The sequence below is a fragment of the Sciurus vulgaris genome (genome assembly GCF_902686455.1).
Source record: "Sciurus vulgaris genome assembly, chromosome: 10".
In the NCBI taxonomy this organism is placed as follows: domain Eukaryota; kingdom Metazoa; phylum Chordata; class Mammalia; order Rodentia; family Sciuridae; genus Sciurus; species Sciurus vulgaris.
In genome coordinates this window covers 1,183,214-1,197,774 of record NC_136470.1, presented here as the reverse complement: position 1 = coordinate 1,197,774, position 14,561 = coordinate 1,183,214, and the positions used below count along the sequence as shown (strand labels likewise).

Below are 14,561 nucleotides of genomic sequence, written 5' to 3'. Positions count from 1 at the left end.
CTCTAGTTAGCCTCCGTCACGGTGACCCCGCGCGCTCTACTTAGCCTCGGTCACGGTGACCCCAAGTGCTCTAGTTAGCCTTGGTCACTGACCCCGCGTGCTCTAGTTAGCCTCGGTCACTGTGACCCCGCGCACTCTAGTTAGCCTCCGTCACTGTGACCCCGCACACTCTAGTTAGCCTCCGTCACTGTGACCCCGCGCACTCTAGTTAGCCTCGGTCACTGTGACCCCGCGCACTCTAGTTAGCCTCCGTCACTGTGACCCCGCGCACTCTAGTTAGCCTCCGTCACTGTGACCCCGCGCACTCTAGTTAGCTTCCGTCACTGTGACCCCGCGCACTCTAGTTAGCCTCCGTCACGGTGACCCCGCGCGCTCTACTTAGCCTCGGTCACGGTGACCCCAAGTGCTCTAGTTAGCCTTGGTCACTGACCCCGCGTGCTCTAGTTAGCCTTGGTCACTGACCCCGTGCACTCTAGTTAGCCTTGGTCACTGACCTCACGCGCTCTAGTTAGCCTCGGTCACTGTGACCCCGCGCGCTCTAGTCGGCCTTGGTCACTGACCCCGTGCGCTCTAGTTAGTCTTGGTCACTGACCCCGCGCGCTCTAGTTGGCCTCGGTAACGGTGACCAGAAGACCCGATAAGGAGCAGGCCTTTCTGACGCATGGTGTTCCATCCATGCTGGTGACTCCAGGGCCCTGGGCCGGAGGTGTGGCAGGACACCCTGGAGCAGGGGCATGGCGGAGGAAACCCCGTACGTGGCACCAGGGAGCAGAGAGAGACTGCTTGCTAGGGACAGGACACATCCGAGGCCCGCCGGCTTTGTCCGGGTGCCACGCCGGCTGCAGCCCAGCCCCTCCGCCTTTGGGGGGGCCATCATCATCTCTTGCGTCCCATCACTGCTGCCCCTGTGGGCTTGGGGTCCGCGTGTCCAAAGTGGGCTCAGTTCTGTGCTGTAGGGTGAAGTGATCATTCTGTCCTGGCCAGCGCTAGCTGCCTACCGTCCCATCCCAAAATTTACTGACGTCAGACACCACCACTTTGTGCTGCTGGAGATGGCGGGTCAGGGACTGGCTCCTGGTGGTGACAGGGCCCTCAGCGGGGTCCCTTGTGTCTGGAGGTGACTATGTGTTGGGGCTTCGGTTCGGGCTGTGACTGGGGTTCTCTGGTTCTTCTTGTGCCCCTGAGGCTTCTTCGGTGCCCCAGCCAGCACTACTGGCTTGGCATATAGCCTCTGCATGGCTAGCTGGACCTCTGCATGGCTAGCTGGACCTCTCTGCATGGCTAGCTTGACCTCTGCATGGCTAGCTCAACCTCTGCATGGCTAGCTGGACCTCTCTGCATGGCTAGCTCGACCTCTGCATGGCTAGCTGGACCTCTGCATGGCTAGCTGGACCTCTCTGCATGGCTAGCTCGACCTCTGCATGGCTAGCTGGACCTCTCTGCATGGCTAGCTCGACCTCTCTGCATGGCTAGCTGGACCTCTCTGCATGGCTAGTTGGACCTCTCTGCATGGCTAGCTCGACCTCTGCATGGCTAGCTGGACCTCTCTGCATGGCTAGCTGGACCTCTCTGCATGGCTAGCTTAACCTCTGCATGGCTAGCTGGACCTCTCTGCATGGCTAGCTCAACCTCTGCATGGCTAGCTGGACCTCTCTGCATGGCTAGCTCGACCTCTCTGCATGGCTAGCTGGACCTCTCTGCATGGCTAGTTCGACCTCTGCACGGCTAGCTGGACCTCTCTGCATGGCTAGCTGGACCTCTCTGCATGGCTAGCTGGACCTCTCTGCATGGCTAGCTCGACCTCTCTGCATGGCTAGCTGGACCTCTCTGCATGGCTAGTTGGACCTCTCTGCATGGCTAGCTCGACCTATGCATGGCTAGCTCTACCTCTGCATGGCTAGCTGGACCTCTCTGCATGGCTAGCTCGACCTCTCTGCATGGCTAGCTGGACCTCTCTGCATGGCTAGCTCAACCTCTGCATGGCTAGCTGGACCTCTCTGCATGGCTAGCTCGACCTCTCTGCATGGCTAGCTGGACCTCTCTGCATGGCTAGCTCGACCTCTCTGCATGGCTAGCTGGACCTCTCTGCATGGCTAGTTCGACCTCTGCACGGCTAGCTGGACCTCTCTGCATGGCTAGCTGGACCTCTCTGCATGGCTAGCTGGACCTCTCTGCATGGCTAGTTCGACCTCTCTGCATGGCTAGCTCGACCTCTCTGCATGGCTAGCTGGACCTCTCTGCATGGCTAGCTGGACCTCTCTGCATGGCTAGTTGGACCTCTCTGCATGGCTAGCTCGACCTATGCATGGCTAGCTCTACCTCTGCATGGCTAGCTGGACCTCTCTGCATGGCTAGCTCGACCTCTCTGCATGGCTAGCTGGACCTCTCTGCATGGCTAGCTCAACCTCTGCATGGCTAGCTGGACCTCTCTGCATGGCTAGCTCGACCTCTCTGCATGGCTAGCTGGACCTCTCTGCATGGCTAGCTCGACCTCTCTGCATGGCTAGCTGGACCTCTCTGCATGGCTAGTTGGACCTCTCTGCATGGCTAGCTCAACCTCTGCATGGCTAGCTGGACCTCTCTGCATGGCTAGCTGGACCTCTCTGCATGGCTAGCTCGACCTCTCTGCATGGCTAGCTGGACCTCTCTGCATGGCTAGTTGGACCTCTCTGCATGGCTAGCTCGACCTCTCTGCATGGCTAGTTCGACCTCTGCATGGCTAGCTCAACCTCTGCATGGCTAGCTGGACCTCTCTGCATGGCTAGCTGGACCTCTCTGCATGGCTAGCTGGACCTCTCTGCATGGCTAGCTGGACCTCTCTGCATGGCTAGCTGGACCTCTCTGCATGGCTAGCTGGACCTCTCTGCATGGCTAGCTCGACCTCTGTGGACCTAGCGGCTTCCCAGGAGAGGGCACCAGGCAACAGGATATAAGCTTGTTACTGCCTTCCTGGGCACTGGGGATCGCTGGGCTGGTGAAGGGGTTGTGAGGGTGGGCGGCTCTGGACCCTTGGCAGGTGCCCCTGCCCTGGACGGTGGGACCTGCCCTGTGGCCCCAGGCCAGCGAGGCATATGGGGAGGCCACCGGTGTGGTGTGAGCACAGAGTGGGAGGGAACCTGCCCCCAGCCTGCCCGGGTCGCCCTCAGGTGGAGGAGCCGACGGGCCCAGAGGACCTAGGGCACAGGGGCGGCGTGCAGAGGCGCCAGCCTCTCCCTTTGGAGGCCCGGCGCCTGTGTCGTAAGTGTGCCACCTGTTCCGGTGCTCCTGGCCTCTGACTGGCTTCCTCCTCCAGCTTCCTCGTGGGGACTCACCCATCTCCGCGAGCAGCTCCTGGGACTTCTGGTCAGGAACTCTGCACGGGAGAAGCCCAAAGTGCGTCCATGCGGGAGCCTCTGTTGAGTGGCGGCATGGAGAAATCCAGAGCGGGCCTAGCTGGGGAGGCAGTCCAGGGCCCAGGCCGGGCAGGGAGGGTGCACGCGCGTTTCTGTCTGCACCTGTGCACACGTGTGTGCACACGTGTGGGCTGTTTGAAGAGGGTCAGTATGTCCAGGAGTGCCTGGGTCTCCTTCGTTCCTGGGCTCCGGGTGGCTTTACGCTGTTGGTGGGAAATGCCTGTGTGTGGCGGTCAGGCGCACACTTCCTGGTGTGGGCGGTGGGATACTGGCCACTGTGTGGCAAGGATACCTTTAGGATGGCGCGGCCTGCTGTGATGAAGGATTTCTGTTGAGCACGCCTGAGTCAGCGCAGCGCGGGAGGCAGGGCCTTGGTGCCTGGCAGAGGACGTGCAGTGACTGAGCCCTTCTCTTACAGAGCGGAGCCCTTCCAGCTGGGCAGGGAGCCCGAGAGCCACTGAGGGGCACGGCCAGGCTGCCGCTTGCCTCGGCCTCCCGCCTGTGGGCTTTGTCCTGGGATCAGAGCAGGACCGCACGCATCTCCAGGTGAGTGGATGCTGGAAGGAACGGCGGCAGAAGCTGTGGATGCTTGGTCTGCAGGCTGCTGGTGCATGGCACTGGGCGGACTGGCCACCAAGGCTTCACTGCCACCACGTCCCTGAGGCGGCCACGAGGAGGCTTCTGCAGCCCCCGGTTCTGAGGCCGTCGCCCGAGCCCCTCCTGCTTCTGAGGGCGAAGACCGGAAGCCGGCAGCGTGGGTGGCAAGGAGTTCCCTCCCTCCTGGCGGAGGTGGGCCAAGGCTGAACAGCTCCCGGGCACTGGGTTTGTTGCTTCACCTGGCAGACCAGGGCAAGGAGCCCCCGCGTGGCCCTCCCGCGTGGCCCTCCCGCGTGGTGCTTGGGAGGCCCCCTGTGGAGCATGCTCCAGAGGTCAAGTGTGAGGCCTGCTTGGCTGTCGGCCTGGGAGCTCAGTGGCCTTTAGGGCTGAGGGCCACACATGTGGGGACCGGGAGTAGCCGGCCGTCTCTGGGGACCCTCTTCTGGGAGCAGGGCCACGCCCAGCTCTGGCTGCTGGACTGGAGTCTGAGCAGGAGGGCCCAGCTGCTGCTCTGTGTGGCTGACGCCCACGAAGCCTCGCGTCTGGTCCTTTCACCTGGTGCCTGTCAGTGTCCCAGGGTGCCCAGGCGGTGAGGGCGCAGCAGTGGCCGGGCCCCGTCAGCTCCGTTCCTGCTGCCAGGCGCCTGTACCCGGAGCTCCTGAAGCACCCAAGGGCCCCAGCCGCTTGCTGGGCACCACCCGACCGCCACTCTGCAGGCCACGCAGGCTGAGCCTGGCGCCTGCCCCGTGGCACTCGTGTGTGGGAGGCGCCCGTGAGGGAGGTCCCAGCGCTCGGCAGGGTGGCAGCTTCCGGAGGCAGAGCGCGGGCATGGAGCTGGCGAGGATGGAGAGCAGGCTGGCCTCGGGCTGGGCCCGGGTGTGCCTGCCTCCCGCCCCTTGCCTGCTGGTCGTGGCCCGGGCAGAAGCCTGTCTCCTCCTGATGACAGGGGCTTGGCACACCTACCCTGGCGCAGGCTTCTCCCCTCCCGGGGTAGCTGGAGGTGTAGGTGGCCATCTGCTGGGAAGTGGCCCCCTGCCTGTGCCCACCCGGGCTGCATGGTGCTGTGGCCTGGGGCCTCTTGCCCTGCTTATCCCCAGGAGCCCGATGTGGCATGGTCCTAGCCCCTGGAGTCTTGAGGCGGGACCTGGTCATGCTGCAGTGCCAGCTCAGTGTCAGCCTCGTGGTGCGAGTGCAAGAACCCAGGAGACTTGGTGCCCATGTGAGCTGGAGCTTTTCCCATGCATGTCACACGCTGCCACATGCCAAATGTTCTTTCACCACGTGTAACGTCCCTTCTCATTTTAGAACCAAGTTCATAACCTGGGTGTGGTGGTCACGCCTGTAATCCCTGCAGCTCAGGAGGCTGAGGCAGGAGGATCACACGTTCCAAGCCAGCCTCAGCAACTCAGCGAGGCCCTAAGGAACTCAGCAAGACCCTGTCTCAAAATACAGATGAAAAGGGCTAGGGTTGTGGCTCTGATTCAGTGCCTCTGGGTTCAATCCCTGAGAAAAAAAGAAAAGTCCATAGAAGGTTCTGCCTCTTGTAATACGGCCCCATAATGTTAATAAGCGGAATCATGCCCAAAAGCAGCACAAAGAGTCAGGGATGTGATAAAGCACTTCCTGTGCTGTTGCCCCCAGCAGAACCGTGGTGCTGAGCAGCTGCCCCATGGTGGAGGTGGTGCTGAGCTGGGTTGGGCGGCACATGGTGGCCGTTGTCCCCGATCTCCTGGAAGGACAGTTGTGGGAATCAAGTGTGTGGAGGTGCGGAAGTGCCCAGTCTTGCCTGTGGGACACTTGGGGCCTGGCTGGGCTGGCGAGCATGGACGTCCTGGTGCAGGACACAGCTCTGTTTCTGGGGCAGTCCTCTTCGGGGACGAACCCCAAGGTCCTGTGTCACCGAGGACCCAGCCTCTTTATACGCCACCACCACTGGCCCTGCTACTACCTGCTGTGCAGCTGGGCTGCCTTGGGCTTCTCCTGCGACCCACCCAGAGGACAGAAGTGTGCAGGGGTTGGCCAGCCCTTCAGCAGCTGTGTCCCCAGGACCTGGGCTGGGGTGGAGGAGGCAGCTGGCACTGGAGGCCTGCCCGGTGGGAGGCTGCTCCTTGGACCCTTGTGCAGTCCACTTGCTGGTGTGCAGGTGTGGTCCCTGAGCTTATCTGGCCTGTGTGGCGTTGTGATGCATGCCCCGGTCTTGTCCCCATATTTGTGTGGTAGCCCTTGAAGGCCCTGGAGTCTCCAAAGTGACAGGAGTGCGTTTTGCATGCTGAGGTGCACTGGGCCACAGCCCGGGTGGCGCAGGGCTGGAGTGGGCTCTGGAAAGGCCATGGCAGGATCAGAGGATGCAGCCCGGCCCCTGGGGAGCAGCAGGGCCGCAGGTGTTTGGTCAGCAAGGCCAGCATTTGGTCAGATGGGAGCACGCCACATCTGCACCTGCAGACGTGAGCCAACAGTGGACCCGTCTCAGGTCAGCCTGGCAGCCGTCACCTGGCTGGAGTGGCAGGTGGGGTGCCACGCCGTCACCCCTTTCCCCAGCTTCATCCGCGTGTGCACATGGTTGGCCACACTGCCCTGCAGCCTTCACAGTCAGGAAGAGACCTAGCACGCGGCCGAGCCCATCTTCAACCTCTGGGCCTGGTGGGGCTGCAGGCGCCTGGGCAGGAGCGCTGGCTGGCTGCCAAGGCAGGGGTGCTGGGCAGGCCCCCGGCCCGCTGCCCCCCACTGCCCCGCCCTCCTCTCTGCTCCCACAGCAGCCTTTCTGATAGTGACGCGAGACTTCGTCCATGTGTAATGGCCCTGAGCCTGGCAGCCACAGGAAGCCGCCAGGAGGCGTCTGAGCCCGCAGCACTGGGCGTCCTGCACAGGGCCGGGATGGCGTGGTCCTGGGTGGTCTCTCCCACAGCATGCGCTGTGGAGCCCAGGCCCCGCTTTTTTACTGAGTCCATGCACATGGTAGGTTTTTCCCATCCTTTCACCTTCAGTCTGTGGATGTCTTTTTCTATGAGATGAGTCTCTTGCAGGCAGCATATTGTTGGGTCTTTCTTTTTAATCCATTCTGCCAATCTGTGTCTTTTGATTGATGAGTTTAGGTCATTAATGTTCAGGGTTATTATTGAGAAATGACTTGTATTCCCAGTCATTTGGGCTTATTTTTGGTTTTTAAGTTGGCTTGGTTTCTCCTTTGAGTGGTTTTTCTCTAAGGTAGTTCCTCCATTTGCTGACCTCCATTGTTGTTTTTCATTTCCTCCTCATGGAATATTTTGTTGAGAACATTCTGTAGTACAGGCTTTCTATTTGTAAATTCTTTTAACTTTTGTTTATCATGGAAGGATTTTATTTCATCTTCTAATCTGAAGGTTAGTTTTGCTGGGCATAGGATTCTTGGTTGGCAACCATGTTCTTTCAGAGCCTGAAATATGTTGGTCCAGGCCCTTCAGCTTTTAGAGTCTGGGTTGAGAAGTCGGCTGCTATCCGTAATGGTCTCCCCCTATATGTAATCTGATGCTTTTCTCTCGCGGCCTTCAAAATCCTATCTTTATTTTGAATGTTAGACATTTTCATTATAACGTGCCTTGGTGTGGATCTGTTGTGATTCTGTGCATTTGGTGTTCTGTAAGCCTCTTGTATTTGATTTTTCATTTTATTCTTCAGGCTTGGGAAATTTTCTGATATTATTTCATTGAATAGGTTGTTCATTCCTTTGGTTTGTATCTCTGTGCCTTCCTCAATCCCAATAATTCTTAAATTTGGTCTTTTCATGATGTCCCATAGTTCTTGGAGATTCTGTTCATGATTTCTTACCATCTTCTCTGTTTGGGCAACTTTATTTTCAAGATTAAATATTTTGTCTTCATTGTCTGAGGTTCTGTCTTCCAAGTGATCTAGTCTGTTGGTGATGCTTTCCATTGTATTTGGTTTATTGTTTCCTTCATTTCAAGGATTTCTGTTTTTTTTTTTTTTTTTTTTTGAGAATCTCTTCCTCTTTGTTGAAATGATCTTTTGCTTCCTGCAGTTGCTCTTTCAGCTACTTATTGGAGTGATCATTCATTGCCTGCATTTTCTCTCTTATCTCATCCTTTGCTTCTTGAATCATTTTAATTATGTATAATGTGAACTCCTTTTCTGACATTTCTTCTACCATGCTGTCACTGGATTTTATTAATATAGAATCTAGGTTTGTTTGGATCATTTTCTTCCCTTGTTTTTTCATGTTGCTTGTGTATCTTCCCCTCTAGCAGTGCAGATCTGGGGTATTGTAGTTTCCCTCCTTATAGGCTTATAGTGACCCTATGGGTTTCCAAAACCTTTACTTTAAGTGGGGGGAGATCAATATTAGCAGTGCCCAGTTCAGACAATATGCAGCCCTAAACCAAATAGCCCCTATGAGGACATTAACAATATTGTCATAATAAACAATTCATTCAATTATTATCTTCAATATAACAAACAGATTTGCAATAATTTGTATGACGATAATAGTCATACAGTATTCAAACCCACCAGTCTTCAGTAGCCTGATGCATGAGAGGTATCTGACAGTGAGCTTCTAGTCTCCAGCAGGCGTCTCAGGATGGGATTTGCCCCACCTAAAGATGGGAGCTATGACTTCCAGGATTATCCAAGATGGCCACTCTGGTTTCCAAATGTATGGGTAATGGGAGCTGCAGCTCAGGGCGTGGACGTGGTCAGGTGGAGGTCCTGGAAGCCGGGTTTGGTTGGTCAGGCAGGGATCCTGGAGGTGGGGTGTGGTTGGTGTGGTTGAGGAATCCTGGAGGTGGGGTGTGGTCGGTGTGGTTGACGGATCCTGGAGGCGGGGTGCAATCCTTTGGTCTGGGGATCCTGGTGATAGCGCCCAGTCAGTCGGTCTGGGGGTCCTGGTGGCCAGCAGGAAGCAGTCAGTCAATGTGAGGGCCCCAGGGGCAGGGAGTGATTGGTTGAGCTGAGGGATCCTGGAGACAGGGCTTAGTCAGTCCGGCCAGGGGTCCTACGGTGTCTAGCTGTTGTCTCAAAATGGTGGCAGCCACGTGTAACCAAACCTGCTGGTACTGTGACAGTGAACTTCCAGGCAACAGCAGGTAGCTGGTGCTCCACCAGCAGTCTGCAGTCAGTTTGCTGACTGCTGTTGGACAATCAGCAGGTGAACCTCAGGTGGTGGGTGTTGGGTAGGTGAAAGGCAGGCAATGGATAGGCAAGAGGCAGGCAAATGGCGGATGATAGGCGCCTGACAGTGAGCAATCTGCACTCAGAAAGGTGTCGATATGCTGGCTGACTGCAGGTGATTGCAGTAGACAAATGGGGTAAACAGCAGGGGATCGATAAGCAGCAAAAACTGCCTCACCAAGAAACATATCCTCTGCTTGAAACCCGAGTTATGGAGCAACAAGGAACGCAGCCTCCCTCTAGTCCGCCATCTTGGATCTCCAAAGCACTACTTTTTTTTTTTATAAACAATTAGCAGAAAAGCAATCAGTACTTCAGCCAGTCTCTGAAAACCATGAAGACAGTGGCTCATGATCATATCAGTGAAAAACAGATTGAGTTCATCAGTGCAGGAGGTTAGGAAGATTTGTAGGCCTGGGACTCAGACTCAGAGTAACTCAGGACAAACCTGTGACTCCAGAGTCCTTTGTGATCTTTACTCTTTGGCACGCCCACACAGGAACCCTTCCTTCATGGCCTCCAGCTTTACTGACTTGTGTTAGGGCTGACACGAGTGTACACCTCAAGTTGCATTTAAAAAACCATTGTTTTTCCTTTTAAATGTCCATGAGGACTGCGCTCAGGCTGTACTACACTCTCCTGCCAGGAGTCTGCGACCAAGTTGGTCAAAACCGACCTTGTTCCTGTCTAAGAGTCGGCTGAGATTCCTGAGATCACTCTTGGGGACGTGTGCAAAGCCTCCTGGCTCCTTCAGCTTTCCTCTGCCAGTGGGGCCGCCCCGCGAGTGGGTGGGGGTCTGGCTGACCACACAGGGCTTCCCTGGGAAGCGTAAGGGACATTCTGTCTCCGATGACCCTCCTTTTTGCCAAATATTCCTATTTTCTAGAGTCCTCTCCATCTCATCTTGTCAGCAGGTCTGGTGACTCAACAGAGTTGCAGAGCCCAGAGAAAGCGTCCTGGCTGACCTTGGAGGGCAAGGTCCAAAATGTTGGATGCCTTTTCCTTGGCCCTTTTACTTCCTGGACTTTGGTCTCCAAGTTTTTGATTTTAAACACCCAGCAAGCCAGTCTCACCAGTCTTAAAGAGGCAGTAACTGGTTGTAACTTCAATATCTATAATTTTACAGTTACTCCTTTCATTTAATTGGGGTTAGTGCTGGTACTGGCAGTCAGCATTACATACTATCTGCCCTGTAGGTGATGGCTTATTGCCTCAAATTAGCTCAGGTTGTTTTATTAGAAGCAGTACCTCTGCAAAACACTAACAGGCAACAGTTACACAATTTACAAGGAAAACACAAAATGAAATTAACAGAGCAAAAGCATACTCAGTTTGTATAATAGCTATGAACCAAGAGAATGATTTTTAGAATCTTGAACCTTTATTTAGATATGTGTTATATTTCCTGTTTGAGATCACAGTAATCTTTACAACAAAGCCAGTCTTTTGAGCACGACTGTAAATGAGCTGAAGTCTAGCCTGTGTCGGAGCCGTTTTCACATGGAGTGGGGTGGGAGGCGGAGCCCTGCCTCAGGCGAGGGGGCTCCTCACAAGTGACAGGACACAACATCGCAGCTGAGACATGAATCAGACAGGCTGAGAGAGCTTTGAGCTTTCTTTTTGTGGAAAAAGTGGCAGAATGCTTCCATGTTTTACAGTGTCACCTTTAAACAGACCCTTAATACCTTCCAAAAATACATTTAAATTCCCATTGCAGTGTGAAGAGTAACACAAAATTGTATATATAACTTACTGACAAGTTGCTTTATCCAGCTATAAAATATCAAATGACATGAATAAGTACGAGCCAGATTTTTTATTTCTATACAAATCTGAGAATTTTACTACAGATAATTTTAGTTTGGAGAACACCAACCTGTCAAAGTGCCCCTTTAAGCTTTACATTTAACTAAGTTTAAATTCAAAGTACAATTTAGAATCCAGAGTGGGTCTGCATGGGTTAACAAAAATCAAAGGGTGGGATAGCCTTAGGTCTCTTATCCACTTAGGAAACAGAGTTGGTGATCAGGAATCGACATAGGCAAAGCAAGCAGACGCAGGAGAGGCCTTAAAATGCCAATGGGGCCCTTCCGTGTCAGATCGACGTGCAAACACGAGCACCTGTTGGTCATCTCGGCAGTAAACTTACACGGACTTTAATTTTATAGACATTTCCGTGACACTTGGACAGGCTTAGACAAAGTTGTCAGAGGCATACTTACGCCCAGTCACACATATTTAGGGTGTCAACTCTATTGTTATAAGTAACAGCTGTTTGTTTGACCAGGTACAAAGTAATCATTTAAGACTTAAAAACCTAACAGATACAAGAAAAGTATCTTGATAGATAAGCGCAGATCAGTGTTCCGGGCTTTGCTCCATACCAGTGCATTGAAGTTCAAATAACCTTGAACGACAGCTAAGTATAGCTAATGTAATCACAAACTTTTTGAGATTTACCTTCTGCAACTTACTTAGATATTCACAACTTCTTCTCATCTTTAGTTTTGTGCTCTTTCATCTTGGACTTTAGCACAAGAATATCACTTTACCAGATAAAATACTTTCTCATCGGGAAACATTTCTTTTACCTTCTAAATTTCCATACTAAAATATATTTCCATACCTGTAACTTTGATCTTTTCTAGTTTGGGGCCCTTTCTTAAGTTAATACTCTGCAGCAGTCCTTAGGAACGTTATCTGTGCATGTAATTTACACAAGTTCACCCCAGGAGAGGTGGGCAGTCCAGCATAGGAAAACCGCCTTGATCTTTTCCTCCCAGGGTGCACCCCGGGGTTGGCGCACAGGGTGTTTTTGAGCCTGGCCTGTCTCCGCTATCGCCATCACAGTGCCGTCAGCGTTAAGTGGTTCCCCACTGCCAGTTGTCCCCAGAGGCTGCCGTGGGGCCCTTTTCTGGTACTAGGCATTGCCATGGATGGAGGAGCCCTTTCCTGCGGCCCAGGCAGCTTTCCTGGGAATTTGTTTCCCAGGGTAGGGCTGGGGTCCTTGACCACAGGGGGATGGTCTGCGGCTGCCCGGGGCCAGGCTGAGGAACAGTGCTGGGAGCAGCAGCCCTGGGTCTTCTGGTGTCCTGCTGGCCTTGCACCCAGAGGCAGTGCCTAGGGCTCAGGCCCTCCTCACGCAGCTGGTGGACGCCTGTGCAGCAGAAGCTCTCGCCCGACTTCACCCTGACAGACCGACCTCGGCCTCAAGATTGTGTACTCACCCAGAAAAGCCATTCCGAGGCCAGGTTGTGTGACAGCGAGCCCTCTTTCTCAGAGACAGGCTCGTCCCTGTAGGTGGCCCTGCAGCCAAGATCTCTCTGCTCAAGAGAGCACCAGTCAGACCAATGTGGCATGGCCCTTGTCTTAAAGGGCCAGTAACAGACAAAACACAGGCGAGAGGACCACCAAAACCAGGGCCGAGGGACGGGAGCCTTTGAAACAGGCAGAACTGCAGGTACAGGTTTCTTCCACTCACTCACCTCTGCCAGACCCGCTCCAAGTGCAAGATTGCACAGTAATCCAGAAAGCTATTCAAAAGCCAGGCGTTGTAGCGCAAGCGCAGAAGGACGCGAGCCGACCTCCGGAGTCAGAGAAGCCCTTATTCCTCCTGGACTCGGCGCCATTCAGGTCCACTTTCCAGATGGGAAAATGACGGTCAGTTACAGAGGGCATCCTGGCTTTATAGGGTACAATGAGGGTGATGTCATCACTGGAAACCCACCTTCAGGGGCTAGTCTACGGGTTAAAACCAGACCCTGAGGATGAGTCCTCAAATCTTGCCATTGTCATTCAGGACTAAGTTGCCACAGGGAAGGTCAAGGTTTAGGCCTGGCCTTCCACATCCGCCCCTTTCCTTTAGGGCCCATTGTTATCAGGAATGGAGGGGGAGGCTTAATGTTTGGCCGATTCCCCCATTTTCTTGGGGAGCTGTCTTGTAGGAATGTTATTCTCCATGACCCTTCACACTGTCTCAGGCAGACATAGGCTCACAGGTGGCCCTTTGTTCAACTCACGTCACCTCTGCAGACCAACTCCAAGTGCAAGATGGTACAGAAAAGAAGCAGAGAGAGAGAGAGACAGACAACCAGAGAGGAGGCCCAGACCATGGCCGACAGACGGGAACCTTTAAGTTGACCAGCCAAGGCCTTTCCCAAGAGACTAGCTACAGGACCAGTGCAGTACTGGCCATGTCTTAAGGGGCAGTAGCAGATGCAAACTAAACCAAACCAGAGACAGCCAGAGGGAATCCCCAACCCAAGGCCAACCAACAGATGGGAACCTGGACAGATCAGAAGGGAGTACATATCCCTGGGTTCTTGAGTCCCACTTAACTGTGATTCCTACACCACTGGTGCCACAGACGTCCCCAGAAAGAGGGACCAGATGTCCCCATGAAGAGGAATCGGATGTGTGGAATCAGGGTCTTGGTGTGCACGCTGGGGGACTCACCAATGGCCGAGGGTGTCATGATTTTCCTGAGCTCAGTTTCCTTTTACCCAAAGTAGAGCAACCGCAAGAACAACTTGTGCAGTTCAGGGAGAGAAGGTGAGAGTCCCCTAAAGCCAAAGGGGCTTCGGCAGCTGCTGGACGGTCCCTCAGTCCTCCCTTCACTCACAGGAACAGCCCCTCTGGCTCGACCCCAGGCAAACTCACCATCTGCTAACTCTCCTGCAGTCGGCTCTCAACAAGTTCACCAGCACCTCGCACCTCAGCATGGAAGTGGGGTTCCTGGGGAGCCAGGCCTGCCCAAGAAAGCTGGGGCGGGGGCTGCTCTCGCGTCCCATCTGGGCCACCAGATTTATTACCAAAATCTTTGTCCTTGTCCCCAATGCCAATCCAATAAGGAGGACATGGTTTTGAGAAAAAGGAAAAAGAAGGCTTCTTGTTTTGCTAGCAAAGGAGAAACTCAGGGGACTCCTGTCCCAGAGCTGTGATTCTGCCCCTCAGCAGGAGCAGGGGCTTTTAAGGAGGTGACTCAGAATAAGATTACAGAGGAGAAGATACGGGAGAAGGTCAGGGAAAAGAGAAACCACGTAGGTCTCACTGCGATGAGGGATAGGGCCAAAGCATCTAGTGGACCCCTGTTACAGTTGTGGGTCTACCTGAGGTGGGTGGCTTGTAGCTGGCGAAGAGCCCGGGTGCCTGGGTTTCCACACGCTGTGCCCTCGGCCCTTGCGTGGCTTGGCAGCTGCCCTGTCTGCACCTGCTTCCTTTGCTGTGAAGCAGGCACCAAGGGTTGCCCCTGAGGTGCTGAGCACGTCCTCACTGGTCTTCCCTGTGAACCTGGGCTGTGTACTAGAACTGTCCTCTGTGGTTTGTGGGGGTCTCTGAACTCCCGGAAGGTGGGGGCTTGTCCAGAGCTGTGGTTTGTTTGAGGTGGAGAGGAACTTTGAGCAGGGCACC

General features: G+C 54.5%; 1 protein-coding gene and 1 long non-coding RNA gene across 10 annotated transcripts in view; both read left to right on the top strand.

Annotated features, from left to right (window-relative positions):
* Positions 1–14,561, top strand: part of ADARB1 (adenosine deaminase RNA specific B1) — a 105,444-nt gene that overhangs the window by 38,866 nt on the left and 52,017 nt on the right. For 8 of the 9 annotated variants that reach the window (XM_079100749.1, XM_079100745.1, XM_079100742.1 and 5 more), the window contains one exon: positions 3,811–3,938. Coding sequence is in view for 7 of the 9 variants with exons in the window: in XM_079100745.1 (XP_078956871.1) it covers positions 3,811–3,938 (128 nt within the window). In the remaining 2 variants the exon portion in view is untranslated. Of the gene's footprint in view, positions 1–3,515; positions 3,537–3,810; positions 3,939–14,561 lie in introns of those variants that run through there. The other variant, XM_079100744.1, reaches the window with a different exon arrangement.
* LOC306638079 lies at positions 7,951–10,769 on the top strand. Its single transcript, XR_013757351.1, has 2 exons — positions 7,951–8,766; positions 8,803–10,769. It is a non-coding gene; the product is annotated as an uncharacterized lncRNA (long non-coding RNA).